General features: G+C 39.0%; 1 protein-coding gene across 4 annotated transcripts in view; it reads left to right on the top strand.

Annotated features, from left to right (window-relative positions):
• The window catches only part of PTPRK (protein tyrosine phosphatase receptor type K), a 610,223-nt gene that overhangs the window by 579,279 nt on the left and 4,218 nt on the right, over nt 1-26,726 (top strand). For 3 of the 4 annotated variants that reach the window (XM_054970457.1, XM_054970449.1, XM_054970430.1), the window contains 12 exons: nt 38-125; nt 3,083-3,159; nt 6,163-6,199; nt 8,179-8,276; nt 9,227-9,343; nt 11,490-11,644; nt 12,124-12,259; nt 15,660-15,809; nt 16,337-16,510; nt 20,128-20,259; nt 22,108-22,233; nt 23,560-23,723. In XM_054970457.1, the coding sequence (XP_054826432.1) occupies nt 38-125; nt 3,083-3,159; nt 6,163-6,199; nt 8,179-8,276; nt 9,227-9,343; nt 11,490-11,644; nt 12,124-12,259; nt 15,660-15,809; nt 16,337-16,510; nt 20,128-20,259; nt 22,108-22,233; nt 23,560-23,723 (1,454 nt within the window). Of the gene's footprint in view, nt 1-37; nt 126-3,082; nt 3,160-6,162; nt 6,200-8,178; nt 8,277-9,226; nt 9,344-11,489; nt 11,660-12,123; nt 12,260-15,659; nt 15,810-16,336; nt 16,511-20,127; nt 20,260-22,107; nt 22,234-23,559; nt 23,724-26,726 lie in introns of all 4 variants that reach the window. The other variant, XM_054970440.1, reaches the window with a different exon arrangement.

Genomic DNA, 26,726 nt, shown 5'->3' with positions numbered 1-26,726 from the left:
AGATTAAATGATACGTATTTCTTTTCCTTTAAAAAAGAGCTTCTTCGAAGGACAATCAGCTTCTTGGGATGTGGCAAAAAAAGATCAAAACAGAACAAAGAATAGATATGGAAACATTATAGCATGTAAGTTTATAGTAGTGGATATTTAATCATGCTGATAAATATTATATATATATATATATATATATATATATATATCAGCATTATATATATATAATATATTAATATATATATAATGTATATTAATAATACTGTGTATAAAGTTTTTCATCCATTTTGCCAGTGCAAAATTTCTAGTTTATTGTGCTAATTTTACATAACATAGAATCTGATGTCTTACACAATACTCATCCAAGGAACACCCTCTGAAAGTTGCTTATAGTTGATTTGAGTTATTAGATTTTGTTTTACTACTGCATGTTAGGTTGATTTAGAATTGAAACAGTGAACTGTAAATAGTACATGTTCACAAAACAAATCTCTTTCCCTTCCCCCTACAGCTTCCTGGAGCCTCCCAAAAGCTGCTCAACCAAGCAGGATGTGGTTTAGGGGGCTGCAGCAAAAAAAGAAAAGAAAGAAAAACCTGGCTTGAATCACTTGTGCAAGCTTTTGCTGCATCTGTACAAGAATTCAGTCAAGGGAGAAATGCGGATTTCTGCTTATTTCTTCTCAAGTTGCATCTCCCCTCCCCTTGGCCGCATCACACTTATGTTCAGGAGGTTTCCTGATACTCAGGAGCAGCTTCTTGGTTGCTACAGAGAGAAGGGAGGGCAGGAAAAATTCCATTGTATGGTCCATTCATAGTCTCTTAAATGCTACCCTGTGTCCTCTGGTTATTCATAGTCTCTTAAATGCTACCCTTCCCCCCCCATTTTAAATTAACCTGTTTTCTTTCATGTGGCTACCTTATGTCTGATTTTCAGCTGGCTATTAGTAATGCACTGCAGTGATTACCATCTGAGAATCCTGCCATGATAGCTAAGACCAGAACACAACCAAATTTGATCACAATTTTTCCACAGTAACAGAACCTACAATAACAGTGCTATGAGGAAAACAGCTGACAGTTTTGGCTACCAATCATATAAAAATGAATAAAACAATATTTTTCAACTATTCTTATTGGAGCTTTTTTCGTGAGCTAAGCAGTTTTGTGGGCCAGATTCTTATGTCTTCAAAGTCCAATGCTCATCTTCACTTTGAAAGTGATTGAGGCGCCAAAAGATTCATTGACCTTGTATAGTTAATTGGTGAAGCAATTATTCCAATGAAGAGGAGAACTGCATCACATAAGCTGTTGGACTGGAGTGACTTGCTGCATAAAGAAGTGTAGTGCATAAAAAAGTGTAGTATCTTCTCTATCTTTAAAGTTTAAGATAATCAGTGCCAAACAAAATTCTGTGCCCTTTTTATCCCTTTTACCCTATCAGCGAACTTTATCAGTCTCCCATGTATAGTGAGTAAAAGTAGCAGGGAGAAGGGTAATACTTCCTCATTAGTTTCACTTTCCTTTAGAACAGTCTTCCTTATTATTTCCTGGTATTCTTATGATGACTAAAAGATAATGAAAAAAGCATAGAGTCCACAGATAGGAAAAGAAAAAGAAGGTAGTGGGGGAAGTGGATTTATTTTGGCAGCAGCTAATCTCAAAACTCACACAGTCTTGATGGAATCTGGCCAAATTTGAGATGAAGCTGCTGTAACAGGTCACCTTTCAAATGTGCCTTCAGTTAAAGGGGCAAGAGAGAGTGACTGATCTCCTCTCCCCCACTGGTGTTGCGGATAAGATGGCCTCTAGGGAGTGAGATCCAGGAGCTCTATACACAACCTCCTGTCAGGCTGCCATCTGATAATTTTAACCTTTTTGAATCATGGGAAGGGGCTAGAAGTTGAAAAGGTTTAAGCTGCTCATGTGTACACATACGTATATTTTGGAGGCAGGAGTTGTTTAATCTTTCCCCTTGTAAGTGAAGCCTCTACAGAAGACTGTTACCTTCATTTCCCCCTCATGCTGTCCAATTTCTGTGGTAGCATCATGAGCAGCTCTTTTTTTGGATAGTTTCCATCTATATATGGCTCAAGAAACTTAGTATTTTGCTGCAAAGTTGGGCCTGCCCAGGCTTTCAATAGATATGCATTAATCCCTCCCCCCCTTTGTGACTGGCCCCATTACTTTCATGATCAGAATGGTGGCCAGCCACTTACAATTGAAGGATAAAAGCTGGAGGGAGACCCGAAGTGTGGGGGCAGTGCTGTGGTGGTGGAACAAATGGGAAACCCTATCCCATGCACCTTCTCTGAGCTCTCACGGAGAGGTTAATCACCCTCCACCCCTTTCCCTTGCACTGGCACTATTGCCAATGTTCTTCTCTCTCTGAAGCATTTTTAGTCCTCTTCAAACTCTTTTGAAAATTCTTTCCTATATACCTGGGGAGTTTACTGAGTAGACTGAGGCCTTGAGTTGGATCTAGCATAAAATTTCCATCTTTGCTAGAGCCCTTGCACAAGCATAAATTTAAGTCATACTTACGGTATCTCCTTGTTTCTGCTTGTATAAGACCCTGTTCAGCTAATTTCTGGACACTATAATATATAGGTCATTTTCACACAACTTTAAAATAGCGCGATTCTCATGGAAGGCTGCCGGCTTCCTCACATGATTTTTGACCATCTATTTACAAATTGTAGGCAGGCAGCCATGAAAACGCCATCATCATGGATGGTGTCAAAAATCGCACAAGGAAGCCGGCAGCCTTCCGTGAGTATAGTACTATTTTGAAGACGAGTGAAAATGGCCATAGGGAGGAACATGCTAGGTATTGCACAAGATCTTGTGCAAGTGGAATTGTGCTAAGTCCATTTGTGTTTCTTCTTGCTCGTTGCTAGATCCAAGCCCATGTCTCTGGGTGGCCCCATTGTGCTACATTCATTCCCCACATAGTGGTCTGCCCCTTTACAGACTCAGCAATGACTGGCTGCTAGATTCTTTCTTCATAATGTTGTGTTTCAACTTATACTCACCTATGTTGTATTGCATATCTGTTTTAAAGATAAATTTGACTAATCCATTGTGTTTACAGATGACCACTCGAGGGTAATACTACAACCTGTTGAGGATGATCCTTCTTCAGACTACATTAATGCTAATTACATTGATGTAAGTAGATTTATATAGCAAGTTTTCCTTTCTTGCCAGCTTCTCTCTGTGAAACCGTTTTTTGCATGTAATGGCTACAAATTTGAACAACAGGTTTTTTTTAATTAAGAACAAAATGTACACTTTTCCTTGTTCTCCGTCCTAGTACTCACTGACATTGTTGTGCTTTCTTTCACATCTGACTTTGATTTGGGCTGTAGATTTGGCTGTACAGGGATGTAAGTACCACTATATGTGAATAACAGCATCCTGTTATGACTATTTAATATAGCAAACATTCTCTGTTGCATTCCTGTTCTAATTTTGATTACTAGATATATATGCATGCCTCATTAATTCTCATTTATATATCTGGTCTTTTAAATGTTCCTTTGTGCTAATATTTTATGTTTGTAACTGTTTTTGAAGATAGCTTGGTCCTTTAGCGTAGTCATGAAAACCATTAGCTAACCCAGCTAAATTCGTCTTTTTAAGAAAAGTCTCATTTTGCTTGACTATTATTTTTTATTGCTTTGGTTAGTAGCTGTTATTTTGCACTTCATTTTCATGTGAGAAGCTGGATAGTATAATGTATAGTGTTGTTCTTGAAAGAAACATCTGAATGTCTTGCTTATTATACTGGAATGGGTATGGGGGGGGAGATTTGGCTCCTTTTTTTGAAAGGAGTAAGTCCATGTGATCTTGGTAAATATGCTGAATATGATCTAATGGAACATTTTCCCAAGTAACTGAAGGAAAGTTATATATAGAAGTAATCAACTGAAGATGATTTTACTGAAACTGATGAAAAGGAGTATAAAATAAATTAGCCCTATAAATCGGTCATGCTTTGATAGAACACTCTATAGTCAAAGGACATACATTTTTAATGACTTGGTTTAATGCACAACTTTTAACCTGTGATAATGCACTGGTCAGTAACCATATGCCTAGGCTTGTATAATAATTTTTTCAGGCAGGCCTAGTTTGTAAAGTTTCAAATACATTTACATAATGATGCCCCTCAGCGTTTAAGACAGATTCACTGATCATTTTAACAAGATGATTTCACACACAGGTCCTTGAAACCTGAAGTAAATCACTGAATTTTAGATAAGAATATTTCTGCATTATTTTCAACAAGGTCACAAATCAATAGTGCTGTTTCTCAATAAATAAATTACTGTGACATTCATGTTGGGTGTTTATTTTTATAGTAATTATTTCCAAAGTCAACTAATAAGATAAAATCTGACTGGTAAGAGAAGGGAAAAAATAAAATCCTGCTACTTCCAGAGGCACTTTAAGAACTGAACTGATCTGTAAAGGTAAAGATCATAGAAGCAGTAAATTACTAGAGTTTAAGTACTGTTTATGAAGGTAGTATCTCATATTTGTGCACAAAGTGACACACAAATGAGCACCACTAAATAATTTTTTACAATTCTATATCATATTGCTAGCAATAATTTAGGCTATTGATAATGAAATAGTTTCACATGGGATCCAATTAGTTTGAATTATTACCTCTATTTCACACAGTCTACCAGATGTTTGGGCTGGAATTTTTGGTCCATCACCAAGTTGGATTTTATTCAAAAATCTAGGAGTTAGTGAAATATCACCTTAGTATGTGGCATGTTCCAAGTAATGCAGCTGTTTGCAACTGGCCGGTTGTTATACTATCTATGCCAATAGCACTTCAGCGGTTAGTCCTTTTGGATTTGCACCTTTCACTACTGAAATAACCATTGTATGTTTCTCCTAGAGATGCTAAACTTCAAATCTTTGATCTTGATATTTTATCATCTTCTCAATCTCTTTTTTCTGAATTCTGCTGTCACCTGGGATTGCCACATATTATTATTACTAGTACTACTATTATTATTAACTTTATTTATGTCCTGCCTTTCTCCCTAATGGGGACAATTAAAATGAGGTTATTATAGTTCAGAAGCACTTAAAACAGTAGAGTCCTTCCATGTATTACAGAGAAACTTCAGTTGCACATATGTGTATGTGCATGTATATACATGTCTTTACACAAAGTGCTATATAGATTTATACTATTTGTGCTCTTAAATTTATTTTATGTAATTGCACAACATCTAGATTCTAAACCTACACACACGTACACATGGTTCAGTTTTAACCTACAGCTATTCTGCATATTATTTACAGCTCTAACATTTGTTATGCACTCATAGTGAAAGTTAGTTTTTGCTGATGAATAGGGTTGCAGGTAATCCCTAACAAATGGTGGGTGCTGAGGGGGTGGGAGGTGCCAGTGATTTATTTTGTCCTGCACAAAATGTGTGTGGTCTGCGATGTCACTTCTGGTACAACATATTTTCATTATGTTGGGGGCCAATTATTTAGAAATTGGCCTCAGTGCGATGCCATCACTTCCAGGTTGCATTGGGAATGACCTCATTGCAGGGCATGCACTCCCCTATTTCCTGCCTCCTCTTGTCGATCAGTTTATGATTGACAGGCAGAGGCAGGGATTGCCAGGAGATTCCCCTCCATGGCTTCTGGCATCCCTACTAATGAAGTCCAGTTGTTCCTCGGTTTATTAAATGTGCTAGCAAATACAGCTTATGTGAATAATAAAATCTGAAGGTAAAATTATAGTTTCACAGAAATTGTTCCTGGCACAAAGCTATGTTAAATATTTTTAGTTGTAGACTTCACCAACATATTAAGAATTGATCTTTTGAAGTTCCTTAAAGTACACATTACATTAGGTAATATAGAATTTTCATTCCAGTCTTGAGCATATTTTCTGAAAAGATCTGTTGAAATCAAAAGGATTGATTTCCATTTAGAAGGTTGTGATTAGAATATTTGGTTGAAACTATAACAGGCAACTGAATTAGAGTGGCTCATTAGCCTTTCCAGCTACCACTAGCATATTTTTAAAAAGGTTCCTACCAACAAATTTTGTTGATATGCCTTCATTTCTACTTTTTCATCAGATTGATGTTCCATTGTAGAAATCAATTCATTTTTGTTTTCTTTCAGGGATACCAGAGGCCAAGTCACTATATTGCAACCCAAGGTAAGAGTTTGCGAGAGTAAAGTATAGTATGGTAAATAAAGTCACATGGTAACAGCTTTCTGCATTAATACACAACATGTAATGAAGAAGTAGATATTGTGCATTATTCACAGTGTAATCCTAAACAGAGTTACAGTTTTCTAAATTGTATTTCATTGGCTCAAAAAAGGGTAATGTTGCTTAGCATGGTGCAGTCAACACATGCTGCTGTTACTTTTTTCTCATTTTACCATATAGTTTCCAGTGATACCTTTGTCACTTCTGGGTTGTACCTGGAAGTGACATAGTGATGTTAGCAACATTACACATATACCTCCTTGTCCCTACCCCCAGTCCTCCTGCTGGTTGCAAGCCTTAACTGTATGTTTTACATAGGTTGCCCAGTTTGGGCATGCTTGACCAAAATTTTCACGGTGTATATGTGACTCCATTCTGCCCATCCCTTAGAGCTACCCAGCCTGGAAGGGTTTCACCATTTGAAGACAACCTTGTATGAATATAGAAATAATATGCACAGTGCATTGCCCCTGAGGTATTGTTTATTGAGACATCAGTACACAATCTATTCTGTGCAAGTGTTGTAATGAATGCGGGGGATCTGAAATGGGACAGTTAATTTTAGAGTTTTCTCTCTTCAATAGAATCAAAATATGACTTGGATCCCATTGAATGTTCCTGCTGACAGAAGGAATTTCAAACACCAGAGCAGACTTTCTCCCCTCCCCTCTCGCTGCAACCTAAAATGTGTTCTAAACTGCTGGTTCTGGGTGATAGGAGGAATCAGAAATATGCAGCAAGAGGCGGAAAATCAGCAAAAATCCTCACTTTCCATTTGTGGAAACCCTTTGTAACTGAAGAATATAATGCTTACTGCAATTCCTAGTCCTCTTTCATTGTTCATTGTTGTTTTGTATTGTCTGGTAGTAATGCTTTATCCTGCAATCTTCCTTGAGTCTCAGCGAGAAAAACAGGCTATAAATAAAGTAAACAAAAATAAAAATAAAACTATTTAGGTTGAAAGGAACAAGTTTCCAGCATTATTTTGAAACCATGTATAATACAGGATGTAATTAAGATTCACATTTATAAAGAAAGCCGTAGAGTGTTGTGGTACAAATTGTTGCCCAATAAAGTCAGGTGACAAAAGCTAAAGAGATATATCTAGTGAAATTCTTTGCTCAATCAATGGAGCAGATTGTGTAGCATGACATTCTTGAAACTAATTATTCACTTGAGTTAGACATCACCTGAGGCCTTATATCATTTAACATCTTAAATTATATTTATAGATATATACCATTTAATACTTTTTGCTGATGTGTATTTTTATATAGATATAATTATTGCTTCTATTAATTTTGCAACTGCAAGTTTCAATTACAATAATTTGCAGTTACAAATAATAAAATTGATAGGCAGCTGCTTCATATAGGAGGGTATCTATATGAATCCCTCTCATTTATTGGGATTGAAAATAAGAATTGTAGGTATTGTTTCTTCCAAGTTTTTTTTCAAATAGTGCCTTAGCTGAGAGTTTGAACTCAAACTCCTGTATGTCAAAAATATTTTAGATTTTCGACCAGGGACACACCATGTTGTTATGCTGCAGTTTGTTTGTAAATTTTCCACAATAAATAGTGAGGAAAAGGATGCCCAGCCTGTTTTGCAATTTCTAAAGAAACTGTGATGATTTTTAATGTAGTAATGATGAACCTACCAGAAAAAAGTTAGTTCTTAGTTATTGACTTATTCTGGCATTCTGCATGTCAAAGAGTCTAATTCCTGATTTAATTTTTTATAACTAAAAATCAGGTAACGATGAAATACTTCAGTGTGACTGATGTCTACGTTTTTAGCATGCAGCAGCTTTATAAGAGTTACTAGAGTCCTTGATATTTAAGAAAATAACTGAAAGCTATTTTGTAGATCAGAAGATTTGTAGGAACTTTACATTTATTTTAGAATGTTTTCTGTTACAGGACCTGTCCATGAAACAGTATATGATTTCTGGCGAATGATATGGCAGGAACAATCAGCTTGCATTGTTATGGTTACAAATTTAGTTGAAGTGGGACGGGTAAGTATTACTATAGAAAATACTAAAATCTCATAAAATGTTGTTTAAAATGTATATTTTTTGCTGATAAAACCAAAGATTATGAAATAAATGTGCCAGAATTATTTGAAATGTAAATGGACTGTTCAGGTGATCTTCTCCCTCCAGAGCAAGATTGAACTTACCGCAATTCTGGGCCTGCCAGGTGCAACATGTGAATAGGGCCCGCTTACTTAAAATCCAATATTAATAATCCCAAATTGCATTATCAGTGTCTGGAGTGTATGTGAAATAGCAGTCACATGATTCAGGTCCATGCCAGCTGTATTTTATGTAAGTTGGCTTTGTGCACATTACATCTACACATGGACGTTTGGAGGGCCCAGAAGTAAGATGTGTAAACCAAGCAATGAGATGCAAAGACCCTGTGTTCACTGTTGTGCATAGTAGTGAAACTGTATAAATCAGCCCAACATAGATCAGCTATCATAGAGCACTTAGAACATACAAGAGAATGCAGTGTTGTTTTAATGAAGCCAGTTCAGAACAGCTCAACATATGATACTGTTTTCTGGCTTACTAGCCCCTTTTTGTTTATATCATTATTCTCATACTTTTGTGTAAGGCCCCAGACAGCAGTTCCCCCTTCACTTGTCAGTATCAGCTAAACACTTGGGATGTGTTGGTAGGTTTCTCCCTCTTAATTCTGACATTTAAAATGATTGGATGATCTTAAATATAGTGTAAGTCAGTTTTTTAAATAGGAAACAAATATATCTCTAAGCTTAACAGGGAACAAATATATCTCTAAGCTTAACAGGGAATATTCAAGTAGAACCAAGATGAGAACTTCACCTGCTGTGTCACTTTTGAATTAGCATCTGCGTGATTGTATTACTGCATAGAATTAATAACGTGTTGGACCCATCCACCCTCTTTTATCCCTTTTTATTTCTTGAATTTTACTGTAGGTCAAGTGTTACAAGTATTGGCCTGATGACACTGAAGTTTATGGGGACTTCAAAGTTACTTGTGTAGAAGTGGAGCCACTTGCAGAGTATGTAGTCAGGACATTCACCCTTGAAAGAGTACGTATTTTTAAAAGTAGTTGTTATATATTCCATATATGTGGCACTGTTCTTCCATCTACATGTGCTGAACATCAAATAAAATTACTTGCCACATTGACATAATCCCTGTTCTGTTAATTTGGAAATATTCTCTCTTTGAATTTCATAAATACCTAATTTATATCTGTATTTAAAATATTAAAATATCTATATTACAGTATTTACATCCTGCCTCTCCACAGTGTCCAAGGAGACATCTGTCTGTTTTGGTTATACTGGCATTATGTCTGTTAATGAGAAACAGCTTTCTCTGCCCCACAGATCTTCAAAATCATGTACCCCCTACTTAATTTTTTACACCTTTCTCCTTTACCACTTAAAATTCTGTCACCATTCTTGTGGCTTTCCTATGTTTTATTTCCATAATAATCAAGGTTTGAATATTTTTAAAATAAATTTAAATGTTATAGTAACTAGCCTGCATTTGAAATCATTCTTGCTGCCCTTTTTATTTTTATTCACAATATTTTAAGATTGACTTTGAATAATTGTTATGTATGCCTCTTCAGTTTCACATAAATATATACACACATACAAAACCAGTTTCTTCACAGAATTTTTTTTCTGCCTTATTACTTAAGATTTTCCTACTCACAAGTTGAATGTCATGGAGTTATCTCCCAATAATTTCATTAAGAAAAATGTTCCCACTAACCAGTTAGCACCTTGGTTATTTTTAGTTCTTTTACATATTGCTGCACTGATCAAACCAGGTCAGTTCCAAGGTGCATGAGCCTTTTATTCATCTGTCTCTCTTTAATCATTGATGTTGTGTTTCTTGCTATATCTCTACTTTTCACTCTACTATTCAATACTTCTCATTCTTCATAGTCACCTGTGCAGGATAGTTGCATTAATCAGTTGTGTTCTAATCACTGTCAACTTTTTTCCTTTCTGGGGGCATACCTACATTAAAGACTTAAATTGGTTAATTGCTGGTACCTCTTCTCTAGCGCCTGTATATTCTTGTGGTGAGGGATGCTTAGGAATCGTTTAAAAGATGATTTTCAGCAATGCAACAGAGTTTAACAGGAAGCTATGACATTTGCTATATTGTAAAACTGGTATACGCTTGTAGTATAGACATTTCCTTTGTGTACTGTTTTAGCTGACCCCCGCCCTGGGACAGGTGTGTGTAGCTTCTCTATTGCCACTGCAACTGCCAGTATGGGGGGTGGATCCAACCATCTTTCAAGGAGGCTTCCTCCAACTTAAGCAGCTCTTCCTACAATGGAACAGCCACTTAATTTGGAGGAAGACTCCTTAGATTAGATAAAGGCCTCAGACTTGAGCCAAGAGGGTAGGCGGTGTATAAATATTTTAATTAATTAATGCATAAATAAATGAACTTTGCTGAGTGGATTGGTACGATGCAGGTAAGATCTTCCCCAGTGCTTACATGTGACAGGATTCCCATAATTTACCAGGCCCAGTTCCCTGGTAGTCGTCATTTCCCACTGCTCCCCTCTCCCAGTACCACCAGGTTTTAAAATATTGGGTGAGACCACCCATACAGCAACCATCCAGGTTTTGCTGTGATCTTTCACCTTCAGAGCAAAGCAGGTTTGGGAAAGATTGGGGAAAAGCCAGAGAATGCCCTGGAGGTGCACAAATGCACCACAAGGCTGCGTGGAAGCCAGCATCAAACCCAGGGCAAATAACTTGTATGGAAATGGCCTTAGTTTAGCCCATAACTCTTAGGGATGTTTTCCTTAGAGGTTGATTCACATGTTCCTCTTTTCTTCATGTGAGTATAAATTTTATAATTAATATGTTTTGGCCATGTAAAAGTACAGTTTTCAATATATTATGAGAAAATAGTATCACATTCAGTGTTGTATTTGGTTTATGAAAGAAGCTGATAAATATCAAGTGACATTTTGTATACCATACATAAATTCAACTGTAGCAATCCTATTTTAAGAACCAATTGTCATATGTTTGGCATAGAGCTTTAACGACAACAAAATGTATCAATTCTGGCAACTGCTGTGTTTTCTTGAGAATTCAGTATTTGATATTAATGTTTTTGCCCATCATAGCTTATCAAATGAAAAAAACATTTTGTTGGTATGTGTCCCCCCCCCCCCCTCAATTTTAACAGAGAGCATATAATGAGATCCGAGAAGTTAAACAGTTCCACTTTACTGGCTGGCCGGATCATGGAGTACCATACAATGCAACAGGCCTTCTTTCATTTATACGGCGTGTGAAACTATCTAACCCTCCTAGTGCTGGGCCTATTGTTGTGCATTGCAGGTGTGTAGAGAAGAGGTAGATGCATTTTCTATAACTTCTTCATGTGAGCATGACCTGTAGTCTCTTGTGATGTCATCTAAATGTGACATTGTGTTTTTTTGTTTGCTGATCAAGTGTCTTGAATCAGTTTTTGACTTGAATGTCAGGCCATTATTAGATTGTAAAGCATCTTTTCTAGGTATGCTATTCAAAGGGTATGACACAAGTATTTTACTTTTATGTATTCTTGTGTGCTTCAATCATGTTAAAGATTAGGACTGGTTCAGGTGTTTGTTTCTGTGAATGTAGCTTAGTAGAAGAAGTAGGATCTAACCCAATGAATCCCATTATCTGCATTATTTATGCTAATATTGGTCATTTAATTTTATATTACTCTCTATTTCATAATTTTACTGTAAAGAACAAGAAGAGTTAGCAGTTTGGGGCAGGGGGGGTTATTGAGAGGAATACTCTGTAAATCATTTTCTAATTCCTTTAAGTGCTGGAGCTGGACGAACTGGCTGTTACATTGTAATTGACATCATGCTAGACATGGCAGAAAGAGAAGGTGTTGTGGACATTTACAACTGTGTCAAAGCATTACGTTCACGCCGCATCAATATGGTACAAACAGAGGTATTATACTTCATTATCTGCATTTAATAGTCAGTAGTCCCAGCATTCTTCTTGACACATTTAGCCAGAACTGCTTGAATCACAGAATCTTGCTTTATGAAGACAATCCTTCACAAAAACGAGCTGTTAATACAAGTGGGGAATAGCTGTTGCCTTCAGCTCATGAATGCAGCTTTCAAGAGAACACTGATCTGGCCACTATTGGGAAAGTACAGCTTTTGAACAGGGTACTGAAATACCTTTCACTTAACTCGTTCAATAGTAATTTTCCAAAAAATGTTCTAATTGTGAGGGAGATATGTATAAATATGCCAGTCAATCCTCAGAAGCAGGGCTTTTTTTCTGGGAAAAGAGGTGGTGGAACTCCCGGAAATGTGTGATGGCGTCACTTCTGGAAGTGACATCACTCCCAGAAATGATGCCACTTCCCGGAACCCAGCACAATGCATTATGACAAGATAAATATTAGTAAGCTTGGTAGTAAGCCCCACCCACCTACTCCACCAATGAAAATAAAACAGAATGAACTCAAAGCAGCTTACCCCTCCTCTGCAGAGCCCACACCGGGCCCCAGCTTGCTCTCTCTCTCTCTCTCTCTCCCTCTCTCTCTCTCTCTCTCACGCACTCACGCACTCACAGAGGAATGAAAAGAAAGCAGAACGAACTCAAAGCGGCTTAGCCTCCTCTGCAGAGCACAGGCTAGGCTCAAGCAGTGTCTGCTTGCTCTCTCCCTCTCTCTCTCTCTCATTCACTCAAGAAAGCAGAATGAACTCAGAGCAGCTTAGCTTCCTCTGCAGAGCTCGTGGGGCCAAAGGAGAAAGGAATCACGTGGGCAGATTCTAGAGCTGCCAGAACGCCGTTCTGGAGTGTTCCCCCTCAAAATAAGCCCTGATGAAAAGTAATATCAGCAAGCTATGAGAGAAAACTAGTTCATGATTTGTGCATAAGATAGACAGTTACAGTAACTGACCTTTTTTTAACTGACACAAAAGGAATGTTCATTCACAGCAGGGAGGGGCCAGTTCAATAGCAACAGATAAACAAACTGACACTATATAAAGTATCAAACCCCCTTTCCCTCTGCAAGTACTCTTCACTCTTTCTATTCAAATTAGGCTACAGTGATTTATTCCATCAATAATACAGTGATTTATTCCATTAATAACATACATAAAGCACACACATATATACACACAAAATATATATCATATATCCTGCTTAGTATACTACTCAGATGTCATCCGTTTAGATATCCTCAAGTACTAATGTTGGAAACTCTGTAAAACTTTTACTGTGCATAGATTTTTAGCTAATAGCTCAAGCTTGGAATGCTGTAGATGACATATTAGACTGGGAGAGACTATATACCTTAATACTTCAATTTACATTTCTTATATCTCTTGCAGTGCAATCCTATGGAGAGTTACTCCAGTCTAAGTTCATTGACTTCAGTGGGCTTAGATTGGACTAACTCAACATAGGATTACACTGTTGGACACCTAGAAGTAAGGTGTATAGTAAAAATACCTATTTGGCTTCACCATGCTATCAGTGGCTGTCGGAGAACAGAAAAAAGTCTGGAAAGGATGTGCATGCTTTTTGTAAATAAAACAGGAGTGGGCATCTGATGTAGACATCTCATTTATAACTTGATGGTTGCCAGAACCATCTAGTAAATATAGCATCTAAAAGTGCACTTTGTTTCACCCTGATTTTTCCCATCCCATGTGCTCCATGTTAGCCTTTAACATCTGCTTTTAAACGATCAGGTCACAGATTATTTGTCTGGCATAGTATTTATAAAGTAGCCATTATTTTGCAGGTGCATTATAATAATGGTCAAAAGAGGCTATCCAGGCAACTGGCCAACTGACGAGTTCAAAATTTGTTGTTGAAAAAGCAAACTTAGCAATGAATTGAACTGCTTCACATTTAACAGCAAAATAAACTCTTCATTGTAACAGCATACACATTTCCACTGACTTTATTCCAGATATATACACATTTTTAATTTATATGGAGATGATAGTTATTTCATTTTGAAAAATAATCAAAGACAAAGAGTTTACAATCCACCTTTTAGGGATTTGATTTATTTATTAGGAGCAAAGACGCCATATATGCCCCCCCCCCATCTCCCATTTACAGTCACAAACCTTGTTACAGTAGTTTAAACGGAAAGTAGTAGTGTCTGGCCCGTGGTCATTCAAAGATTTATATGCTGAGTAGGGACTTGAGGCCAATTTCTCCAGTCATTTATGTGCTACTCTGAACTACACTGTCACAAGTGAATACACCTTGCCTTGGCTGCCTAGGTCTATTGAGGCTCTAAGGTAGGGGTACCCAGTCTTTTTGAGCCAGCAGGCCCATTTAGAATTTTGAAAAAGTATAGTGGGTGAAGACACGAAATGGCTGCCACAGGAGATGGAGCCAGCCACAAAATGGCTGCTGCAGCTGACCTTCAGTCACACAGTGAAGATCCTTCTGCTGCTGTGGCAGCTGCTGCCAAAGCAGTTTTTTTTTAAAAAAAAATTGCACAGCCAACCAAATAACCTATGGCCAATCTGAGGCTTTGCTGGGCCAAAGCCCCATATGGCCTTGGCCACTTTCTGAAAACACTTGGAGGGCACCAGGAAAACTGTCTGCAGGTGCCATGGTGCCCACAGATACCATGTGGGGGACCCCAGCCCTAGGTTGCAGTCCTAAACATATTTGCAAGGTAGAAGGACTCACTGAACATAGTGGAACTTCCTTCTGAGTAATTTTGCGTAGGGATTCACTGTAAATACATCAAACCACTGTATATAGATATACAACAAATGAAGAGTTGTGGCAAAGATCAAGGAACTCATCATTAATTTTTGTCTTCACGTGTTCAAAACTTTCCAGTGCAATTAATCATGAGGAATAGACATTCACTTTTACAAAATGAAAGTGAGTCTTCAAAATTTAAGTACAGCTTTGCATAAAAATGTATCCCACAAGTATCTATGTTAATAAAAATGTTTTCAGACATGAAATATTCAGAGCCATTGTCCAGATTTTTACACTGAAAGATACTGCAATTAAGAAGCAAATTGCCCTGAAATATAAATATAGAAAAGGAACAATAAAAAGAAATCTTAACGGGGGAAACACCAAAAAAATTAAATTTCCATTATAAACAAATTACTGCCTATGTTATTAAGTATCATTAGACTTCAATTACCATTCACAGGAATTCACCCTGATTAGGTAAATCAACCTGATTATATTAATCTCAATTAAGTGCTTAAGGTACTGAAGGAATATAAAATCTGATTGAGTTAAGTTGCCTTGAATACGAATCCTAGTAGGAAAAGAAATGTTATTTCTTTGTTAAACATATTGCTAGAATAATCTTCTGATCCTTATCTGGCAGGAGCAGTATATCTTTATTCATGATGCCATTCTGGAAGCTTGCTTATGTGGAGAAACTGCCATCCCTGTCTGCGAATTCAAAGCTGCATATTTTGATATGATTAAAATAGACTCTCAGACGAACTCTTCTCATCTCAAAGATGAATTTCAGGTATTTTCACTTACTGGTAGCTCTTTTAGATTACATCAACTTCATTGCATGTAATTCCTTCCAAAGAACACCGTCTTTATATCAGATTTATAACCTTTGCCCTCCTCTCCTCTGTATGGCAAGCCTAATATCTCACCCATTTCTTCCACTTTGTATCTTGTGAAGTCTTCTGTAAATATGGCCTACCATTCTCTGATTGTAATTACCATAGCCTGCCAGTTCATTTGAATAGCAGTGACCTTTTGTCAGCCAGAGGTGATTTTGCATTTTAAATAAGGGAACAGCATGCATGAACGTATTTCTCCAGGGAGTGGGGGTAGATTAGTGTTGGACTGCAGGCTGAGAACTAATTCAGTATACACAGAGTATCTGTTTTCACCTTCTGTCACGATCGAACTACAAAGGCAACTCAAGTGGGATACGCACCTCACTTTTCAACATCTCTTCCATACAAAATTATTTAATGTCCAAATCCATCCAAGTGTAAGAGGTGCTACCTCATAGCAGAGATTTCCTCTGTCCTTTAGACCCTGAATTCTGTGACCCCTCGTCTGCAAGCTGAAGACTGCAGTATAGCATGCCTGCCAAGGAACCATGACAAGAACCGCTTTATGGATATGCTGCCACCTGACAGATGTCTTCCTTTCTTAATTACTATTGATGGCGAGAGTAGCAACTACATCAATGCTGCCCTTATGGATGTAAGAGACTATTTTCTTTGTTCATGTAACATGCCTTGAAAAGATGTGTGCTGTGCAGGAACACTTGTTGATTAAAGAAAATGAAAGTTGCTTCTCCTGTAGCATTCAGTGAAATGATTGTAAAAGACAAACAAGTTAATAAGTAAAAATAAGTTAGTAAAATTATTTACTGATAATTCTTTGACATTGTCAGACCAGTGTTTCAAACATTCAGATGTTTGAAACTCTAGCAGAATTGTATATGAATTGAATGTTAATTTACAGCCAGTTCTAATAATTTATTTTTACAGTGGATGGCAGTGCCAGGAGAAATAGTGGACTAGTGAGCAGAACAGTAGAGAAATAATATTCACTTAAACAGAATATAATATGAATGCTGCTATCTGTCCTGGGGAGGGGAGGTGTATATGGATACCTGTAAATGAAAGTAGACACCATTAAAAGTCCTAGTGAATTAAGTGATCTTACAAAAGCTGCCTGAAGATTTCCAGCAACAATGCTATGCTCATCTCCTCAGGGAGCACATTCCACAGAGTGAGAGCTGCAGTAGAAAAGGAACAGGGTCTGGATGACTTTAGATGGGTTACCTTTAGTGGGGAACAGCCACAGTAGCCTGAGGGTCATAGATCCCTCATGAGGACTTATAGGAAACGATATTCATCATTGTAGCTTCTGTGCAGTCCTACATGGGAATTGTGCAGGCCAGTTGCAGATGCTGAAAAAGCTCCTAAAAGCATGAGACACTCACCCAACAACTTTCCTGCACTTTTCCCCCAAGCTTGGCTATAAAAAGGCCAAGCAAGTCGCTCCCACCCTCAGTTCTTATTTTGCCACTGCTGAAAAGGGGCATTTCTCTGCTCTGCTCTTCAGTTCCATCTCCTGAATGTGAACTGTGGCCTTCATGGGATCAAAGGCACTCTTTAAGAAACGATTGAACTGCAGGATGTGAAGATGGCCCTGTCTGATGACCATGATAAATGCCTCTTCTGTTTAAGCAAAGAACACAACACCATTCAGTGTATGGTCTGAAAACAATTTACTCTGAAAGCATGTCATGAAAGAATGTCACAGCGCAAAGCTGCACTATGGGAATCAGCCCTCAAAAGTGCCACTTGGATGGTTCCTACAGCCATCAGCCAGGAACCAGAACACCCTGAATGTGCCTTTACAGTTCTGCCCAGCTCCACTGGCCAATGTAAGTTCTAAAGATCAGTGTCTTCCTCGGTTCCATTTAGACGCCAGTACAAGCCACCTGCCAAGAAGACTAAAATAAAAATAAAACACCTTGAAAAGCCTTAAGTTCTCGGTTCTGACATCATCGCTTAAGAAAAAGATGCTTTCTACCTCCAAATCAGCTCCTTCTGAACCATTGCTTCCTGATAGGGTTTCAAGGACACCATCTCCAACTGCCAAACATCATTCCATGGAATCTCTCCCATCAGAGGGAGAAATTCCAGAACTTGTAGAGGCTTTTGCTGCCATCTCACTACTTCCTCCATCTCTAGACATTAACTCAGGGGGTCAGAAGGACTCCACTGCTCTAGCCAAACCAAATTTACTCTGAAAGCATGTCATGAAAGGCTGTCACAGCCCAAACTGGCACTATGGGAAGTAGCCCTCAAAAGTTCCACTTGGATGGTTCCTACGGCCATCAGCAAGGAGCCAGAACACCCCAAACATGCCTTTTCAGTTCTACCCAGCTCCACTGGCTGACCTGAGTTCTAAAGACACGCTAGTCCCATCAGTGTTTTCCTCGGCTCCGTTTAAAAGCCAGTACAGGCCTTGCCTGTTAGATCTTCAGGCTCACTCCACACGGTCCCAGGCTATCTCCTCTGCCTTCAAGCAAGGAACTCCCTCATTTTGTTATGCAAGGCAGGCATATGGTCTATCCCATGATGTTTATCAAGCACTGTACGATCAATGTAGATTCGAGATGAGACTGCAGTGGGCAGAACTTGTCCCCAAGTGTCTTTTTTTTCTGAAGAACATCATGCCTTCCTCCAGGGTAAGTTAGCTTGCTAATCTCCCATGTGGGACTGCACAGAAATCACAGCAATGAAAACAAGGTTGCATTTACCTGTAGCTGTTGTTCATTGAGTGGTCTTCTGTGCAGGTGCATGTCCCTCCCTCCAACTGCCATGAGTTCTTCTCACTCCTCCTACAGTAGCAGTCTATGAATTGAGGAAGGAAGCCACTCACCTGGCCCGTTTATGGCTGCACCTAGAAGAAAAGCATGAGAAAGTGGTTGGGCGAGTGTCTTGCACTTTTATGAGCTTTTTCAGCCTCTGTGGCTTGCCACCTCATGTTGGATCACACAGAAGACAACTTGGTAAATAACAGTTACAGGTGAGTGCAGCCTTGTGGTCATGAAGGGCCTTGAAGGTTATTATCAGCAGTTTGAACTGACCTCTGGAACAAACTGGCAGCCAGTCTAGTTGTCTTAAGCAAAATGTTCCCATCAGCTAGCCCCTGACAACAGTTGAGCTGCCAGATTCTGGATTAGCTGAAGTTTCTTGGATGTTTGAGAGAGGCCCTTTTGTGTGCGGTTGCATTCATTATTGCGCTCCCTTCCTATGCAGATTTATCTACTGCCTGCATAAACATTGTTTAGTCATCAGATTTACAGTGCAATCCTATGGAGAGTTACTCTAGTCTATGCCCATTGAAGTCAATGGCCTAAGACTGGAGTAACTCTCCATAGGATTGCATTGTAAGTCTGTTCCATGCTTTTAATTCCATGTAGAGGCAAACACTTTTGAGAAATATATAGTTTTACGAGTTTTTATATTGGTTTATCTACTTTGACTTGGATCCCATGAAAAACCTCCTCCCACCCCCCGCAGCCCAAAATACTGTTCTGGGGGGACAGAGATCCCCAAGAACAGCATGTGGGAGGGAGTCAGTGGTCTGCAACAGAAGGGGGAAGTTGCGAAAATTGCCTCCTGTAGCAGAATTTTTTAATCTTTTTTGTTAGCTATTTTGCATGCTCTAGAAGTGGATGTATTGTTAACATCTTTTACATATATAGAAGTGGCCATAACTTTCAAAAATTTTCTAAGCATTTTCTTATGAATATGGTAGGACACCTAAACTAGTGACCAGATCTAGTCCTGGTTATCTGTACTTTATTAATAATAGAAATATGAATCATATCTATACTATTAGGTGACGTTAGTGTTCTTAAAAAGAGGCCAGATAATTGCATTGTCTTCTGAATGACATAAAAGATGTATAACAAAAGTCTCCATAATTCAGCATTGTTAAGTGTTCTGGGGTTGGGTGGTGTGGAAGTATAACTCATAAACGTTTAGCCATAGTATGATCTCCAATACATTTGCTTGGGAATAAGTTTCAATGAATGCACTGAGACTGGTTTTTAAGAGGGTCTAGTATTAAAAGCTTTGTTTTATAAGAGCGTCTAGAGGTCTTTGTTTTTTAAGAGGGTCTAGAGGTATCAAGTATCAAAAGCTTTGTTTTTGTAATTTGTTATATATAGAATTCTTAATCTGAATTTAAAATAAACATATTCTATCATTGCAGTATTGAATTTGTGCTAGGGGGCAGTGTCAGAGAAGACTATATATTTATTTTTGATCACAATTTTTTTTTTAATCCAGAGCTATCGACAACCTGCAGCTTTCATTGTTACACAGCACCCTCTACCAAACACTGTGAAGGATTTCTGGAGATTAGTTTATGACTATGGTTGTACTTCTGTTGTGATGTTAAATGAAGCTGATTTAACACAGGTTAGTTCTGAATGTTTACAGGGATTTTTTTTTACACATTAAAATCAATGCAGTTTTTCTAAAGCGGTTAATGGTGACATTGTTCCTGGGCATTACCACTTCATGAAGATGAAGGGTGTGTCCGCATGAAAAAGGCCTATAGAAAGAAGACTAGCTTGACAGGAAGATGAAAAGGTTCTCACTGACATGAAGCTTTCTATGTAAAAGGAATTTTTTCTGGAAAAATCTTCAAGCATATATAGCCGGAAAAGCAATCTAGAAATAGTTACCACATAAGAATTGGGGTTTATGTATCTACAGCAGGGTCATCAGATCTGTTAAGAATACATGTATGTTTGGAATTTTGGGAAACGGTAGAGGACAAAATGGCTGCTGGGAGATAGGCCAATCACAGAACAGCTACTGGAGTAGCTAGGTGAAATTAGTTCTTTTCTGTGTTTGGTTTCAGTTTCACAACAAAGGGAGGTTTTTCTCCCTGAGGCCACTGATAGAGATTTCCAAGCCCAGAAACATACGGAAGTTTGTGTCTATGGCCAAACCAAGGTCTGTGATGTGTTTGCTTGGGATGAGTTCAGCACTTTTTGAGCTGTCGGCTGGTGATGAGCAATCTGAAGTGTATCACTTGTTTTCTGTTCAATTCAAGACCACAGAATTGGTCTTGAATTGAACAGAACTACAACAGAATTGCCAGTCTTCCAGCCTGTCTGTAAGTAGGGTTGCCAGGTCTCCTGGGGTCCAAACTGGGGGGATGGGGTGTGTTGTGGGGGGGGAGGCCCCCTTGTGGGGGTTTTTTGCTTAAAATTGGCTAATGATGTTATTCCCAGCATGACAACAAAGGCTCTGGAGTGTGCAGGAGTATACTCTAGAGCTTCCAGACCTGTTCCCCACATCTTCCCCCCACCAGCCAGGTAAGAGGTGGAGGAGGAAGAGGTTGGGGCGGGGTATCCCCCAACCCCACCAAGGGACTGGAAACCCTAACTTTCTGTCAGTAAAAGTTACGGGAGGAAGGGTCCTTTCTAGGGCTACTTTGGCCTTTTAGGGAGGAACTCTTCAGGGCCAGGGCCAACAGCAACCACTGGGTACCTTGATACAGTGCAACTTGCATGGCATGGCAGGTAAAAGGTAGGTAGGTTGGTTGGTTGGTGTGAAGATGAGAAGGAAGAAGCAAGAGGTGAGGATATGGGAGTTGCCAGGAAAGAGAAGAGTATGGAGAGTGAGATACAGAGGAAAGTGAAGTGTCCCCAAAAAATCTTTGCAGGTTTCCAGCAGCGCAACTGGGCCCTAGCCTGGAAGCTGGCACCATGCAACTGGGCCGGGCCATTATTCCATGATTGGAACCATAAAGAATTTTCACAGAGAGAGGCTGAGGGGAGGGGGAGGGAAAGCTGAAGATGTGGAGCTTTATAAAGATAGTTTGGGTGGGGCAGAAAGTAGAGAAGGAAGGAAAAGGGGAGAAGTTCATGGGGCTTTCAGGGAACAGAAAGAGGAATTAGCAGGGGAGGGGAAAATGAGATGCCCCCACAACTCCATGTGGCTCCCCCACTTGTGTTAATTATAATGGGAAACCTTTTCACCAGAACTTTTCCAGCTCTTTCAACACTTCAACAAAGGTATGAGATCGTTTGACCTATTTTACTCTAACATACATAGAACAGCACAGTAAATTCCTATCCTGCAGCCTTTTGCAATTTAATAATAATTGAGCTATTATGATTTTGATGATTACCTGACCCCAAAAATGGTTCAGTGTACCTGCTATGTTAATTCAATATTATTAACAACAATAAGAACAATAATGTAGTTTGTAATACCTGCAGTTTAAATACAGTAATTTCATATGTTTTTCAGGGCTGTCCCCAGTATTGGCCAGAAGAAGGGATGCTGAGATATGGGCCCATTCAGGTGGAATGCATGTCTTGTTCAATGGATTGTGATGTAATAAACAGAATTTTCAGGATATGCAATTTAACAAGGGTAAGGACTAAATTTCTGACTACTAGAAAATCCCTGTCACTGGATTGTTAAAGTGGTGTGATTTAAGTAACATTAATCAAAACATGTTTTTGAGACTAGATACAGATTTTCATAATAGGTTAAAATACAGGTCTCCAAGTAATGGATGTTTTTATAAATTCGGCCTTTCCCAAATGATGAAAGCAAATGAATGGAAACATTTATGGAGTACGCAATTTAGTATTCATAAGACATACTGCATGGTATGCATAAAGAGCCTTTGTGATTTTCATAGATGGAACATCATCCCCCTTAAGATGTGAGTTGGTGCATTTTTACTTTAAATATTGGAAAAATAGTCAGTGTCTAAATTACTGTAGCTTTTTTTGCACCACTACTGTAATCTGACTTGTACTTATGTTAACTGTAGCTTGTTGGTCTCAACAAACTACAGGCAGTGTTTCATTTGTGAAAATGGGCATTCTAAACTCCATCTCTCCATTGCAGATGTTTTGTGGCTAAATGCAGGCAAGTAGACATCAGGCAGGATACCTAAAAAGTGGTTTTATTCTTCAGTTATATCCCCTGTTTTACTTTCTCCTCCATCTTTCTCCTCCCGCTTCTCTCCCTCAGGTCTAGAGGGCCTAGTCCACCTAGCAACACATTTAAAAAATGTGTTAACTTGCAAAGCTGCTATTAAAACACAACAAGATGCTTTTACTGAGTATCAGGGATGCCCCAAAATAATGTAATACAGGGGACTGTAGCAGAAAGGAGGATTTGACAAAAATCAGGGACCCAACTTTGTGTGAAAAGTTCATGATCATATTTGGATCCAAGCCATTGTTTTATTGTGTACCATGATGGTTATTTTTAACATTCTTTCAGCATATTTGCCAAGCCATCAGTTTCTAATTCAGCTTTCTTTCAGGTCTTTGTGTTTCATAGTGAAACCTTTTCCCCCCAGATAGCGCAGGTTAATAATCATGAATTGGAAACACCAAGTAATTTATTGTAGCTTTGTTCCTCCTTGACATTGTTACTAGATTTGTTGCTAACTTCTGTGAAGGAAGGAATTAATAGAAGCAAACCTTCCCTGCTGTCCCCTTTCCCTAGAAAACCCATTCATCTCCCTGTTTGCTGCATTTTGTTCAGGTGAGTCCTCCAACTGTCTGTAGCAGCTTTTTGAGGAACAAAGATTGCTGGTTCCATTTGTGGAAGTTTAATTCTAACTCATCATCTTTTCTTGTTCGTATCTGGAAAGGGATTCTTTTTTGTTTAGTTTGTTTTAATCATTCCTTTGCTTTAGATACATTGCACTAGTGTGAGCTTGTTTATTTTCCTCAGCCTCAAGAAGGCTATTTGATGGTACAGCAGTTCCAGTACCTGGGATGGGTGCCTCACAGGGATGTGCCAGGTTCCAAACGGTCATTCTTGAAGTTAATTCTTCAGGTTGAAAAGTGGCAAGAAGAATGTGAAGAAGGGGAAGGTAGAACTATTATTCACTGCCTGTAAGTGTGATTTAGTATTTTCTGCCTTATGCTTAATTATCTCCATATTGTGACTTAGATTTTATCAAGATCAACGTTCTAAATATGGTGGAAGACCTGGACAGTGGAGTGCTTCCAGCTTTTGAGGGGGCAAAATTGTTTGTTAGAAGTCTGGGGGTGATGTTGAATCCTACCCTCCTGCTTGGGAAAAAAACAGTAATGTGTTGGTCAAAAGCATATTCTACCATTTCTGTTTGACACAGTTATTGCCCCCTCTCCTGGACTCAACCAGTCTGATCATGCTCATCCATACTGCAATAGCTTCAAGTTGGACTATAGTGATGTGCTTTATTCAAGGCTGCCTCTGAAGATAACCCAGATCCTTCGGCTGGGCAGACTGGTGCAGCTCATTAATTATCAGAAGGCCGGTGGAATGGGCATATCAGGCCAGTTTTAAGAGCATTGCACTGTCTGCCTGACTTGTTTCCAAGTTCAGTTCAAGGTGCTAGTTATGATGTACAATGCACTTGTAGCTGAACCCAGAATTTTAGAGTTGTGCTAAATGATTTGTATTATTTATGTCCTCTTGATCTTGTATTGTTAACGGACATTGCAGCACAACTTGAGCCCTTTGAGGAGGAGCCCTTTGAGGAGAAATGATTATTTTTATAATCAAAGTTTATTTTTATAAGATTTTCCAAAGTCTGTTCTCTAGTGATTCTTAGCGATCTACAACAAAAGGTTCTTTTCTCTTGGCTGAAAGTAGCAGGGGTATATGAACATGATTTTGGCTGATTCTCACTTGGCATTTTATACCAGCGTATGGATACCCTTGCACAAAATGTATGTGTGTACTTTGTTGCGTACAAAGATTGCAGATATGTGTGGTTGAACTCCACTTTCAAAAACTCGTAAGTGGTAATTGGTCTTGGATCAAGCTTGCCACTTGTAGAGTTAAATGTGGCAAAGACATTTGCCTCTCTAGCCCAGTATAGACCTAAATGTTCACTGAGTGTTCAGGGAGGGAGAGTTCACACAAGCATGCTGGATCTACCTTCTGTATCCATGCAGATGAAGTGGCAGTGCATGTGCCCCTCTCCTTGATCAGCAACACTGCTTTCCAGATGTTGCTGATCATGGGGAGGGAGAGTTCATGTGGTCACTTCCTCCATGTGGCCACCCCTGCAGATGATTAGGTGATTGTGCAGAGTGCAGGAGGCAGGGCCAGTGCTCTCCTATCCCCTCTCTCTCTCCGCACATTCAGTGAATGTGTGGAGCTGTATTGGGCTTTAGAATTATAGTATATATAACTTGCAAAAAATATGCTGCTTTTTGTTTATCTGGTCTACAATATGTTTGACAGTGGGCCTTCTTTCTCTGCCATTAAAAATACAGAAGGTTGAAATTCAGAGCCTTATACATAAGGAGAATCCATCAGTAACAATAAAACATATATACTCACTATAAAGTATAAATATATAGATGATGGATATATGTGCTGCAGTAAATGAACAGTCCTAATTGAAGAACATGAATACCATGTAGGGGTGAACCAATTCCAACACAAATGGCTACTCTTAAATATGTTTAATAGTAACTGTGTTCAGTGACGCTCTTGCATGATCTCCACAGATGTCCTGCTCAAGCTTTTCTCTCACACTGTATCCCACATCATCCCCTAACCCTCAGGAGTATCTTTAAGTGTGATGCTGCATTGGATGCAGAAAACACAGGATAGTCTACGAGGTCCATTGAGCTCTTGGTTCTTTGGATCTAACTTGCTGGAACGGGATGCACAAAGAGTTATCATTTACATTAATCAAAGGAAAAGGAATGTCTGTATACATCTTCCTGCCAAAATTGAACTTTTTTCTTTAAACGACCAAAGTATGAACAATAAGCTGGAATTTATTATTGCCCCAGCATCCCCAAATTAGGACACAAAACAACTATATGGATTCGACTAGTTTTACTTATTTAAATGGTTGATCTACATCATTGCTTATTAATATAATCTCACTGTGGCTGCCTTTTATAGGCAGGTCTACCTTGGGTCCAGACTTGGCCAGTGATTCTGCTAGCCTTGTTTATCCTCACCTGTTCTTGCGCTATGTGCTGCAAGGTGTAAAACCTCATCCTGTGAAAGGAGCCAAGAAGACTGCGACCATGGTAGTGTTTGCCCCATACCTCCCCATGGACCTGCCACCCACTCTTATGTTCCCTTCTCACTAACAGCTGCAGGAGCGTCCTGTGTAGGTGTGTCTGACAATTGGCACTCACCATAAGCTGGCCCACTGGCCACTGATGCACGGCCCAGGTCAGCCCTTCCAGCCTGTGTAGAAAACATTGCAGAAACCCCAGCCACAAAATTTGCTTGTGTACATTGTCCTGCCGCTTCAGTCATGATCAAGGGAGCTGCCCCTCCCCCTTCTGAAAAACTGGCTGCTTCACCCAGAGGTTCTGACTCCAGTGCTACATTCCTGGCCACCAAGGAAGAAGTGTTAGAAACCCACCTAGTCACCTTTTTGGTGGTTGTGCCATAGATGTTGACTGTCCCATAGAAAAATGAGGCTGCCAGGCAGCCCACTCAAGGGCCCCAGTTCACACCACCGTGTTAGACTCCTTTTCTTCATTGGAAGATAGCTGTTTGGGAGGTCTCTTGGTGGCTGCCTTTTGGTGAGTTCTCCTGTCTTCTGCAGTGCTTTCTAAGACTCCATCCTTCTAGAAAGAAACTACTTGATTAGTAGCCTGAGGAGCTGCACTCGAACACCACCCTCTCTGCTCCACTTAAAGTTCTACTAAAGCAGAAGCTACCTGGGGGGAGGGGGGATCTATACTACTACTACTACTACTACTACTATTATTATTATTATTATTATTTTACTGTAGGTTAATGTCTAAGAACTATTAACTATGCAAAGTTCTTTATCAACTGTGCCCAAACTGTTAAAAATGCAACCTATAATCAATTATACAAACACTTCAGTTCATCTATAATAATAATCCATGCCCAAACCCCTTAAT

This window comes from Eublepharis macularius, chromosome 1 (genome assembly GCF_028583425.1).
Source record: "Eublepharis macularius isolate TG4126 chromosome 1, MPM_Emac_v1.0, whole genome shotgun sequence".
NCBI classification, from domain to species: domain Eukaryota; kingdom Metazoa; phylum Chordata; class Lepidosauria; order Squamata; family Eublepharidae; genus Eublepharis; species Eublepharis macularius.
Note: the sequence above shows the minus strand (reverse complement) of the source record. Positions and strands in the feature narration are given on the sequence as shown.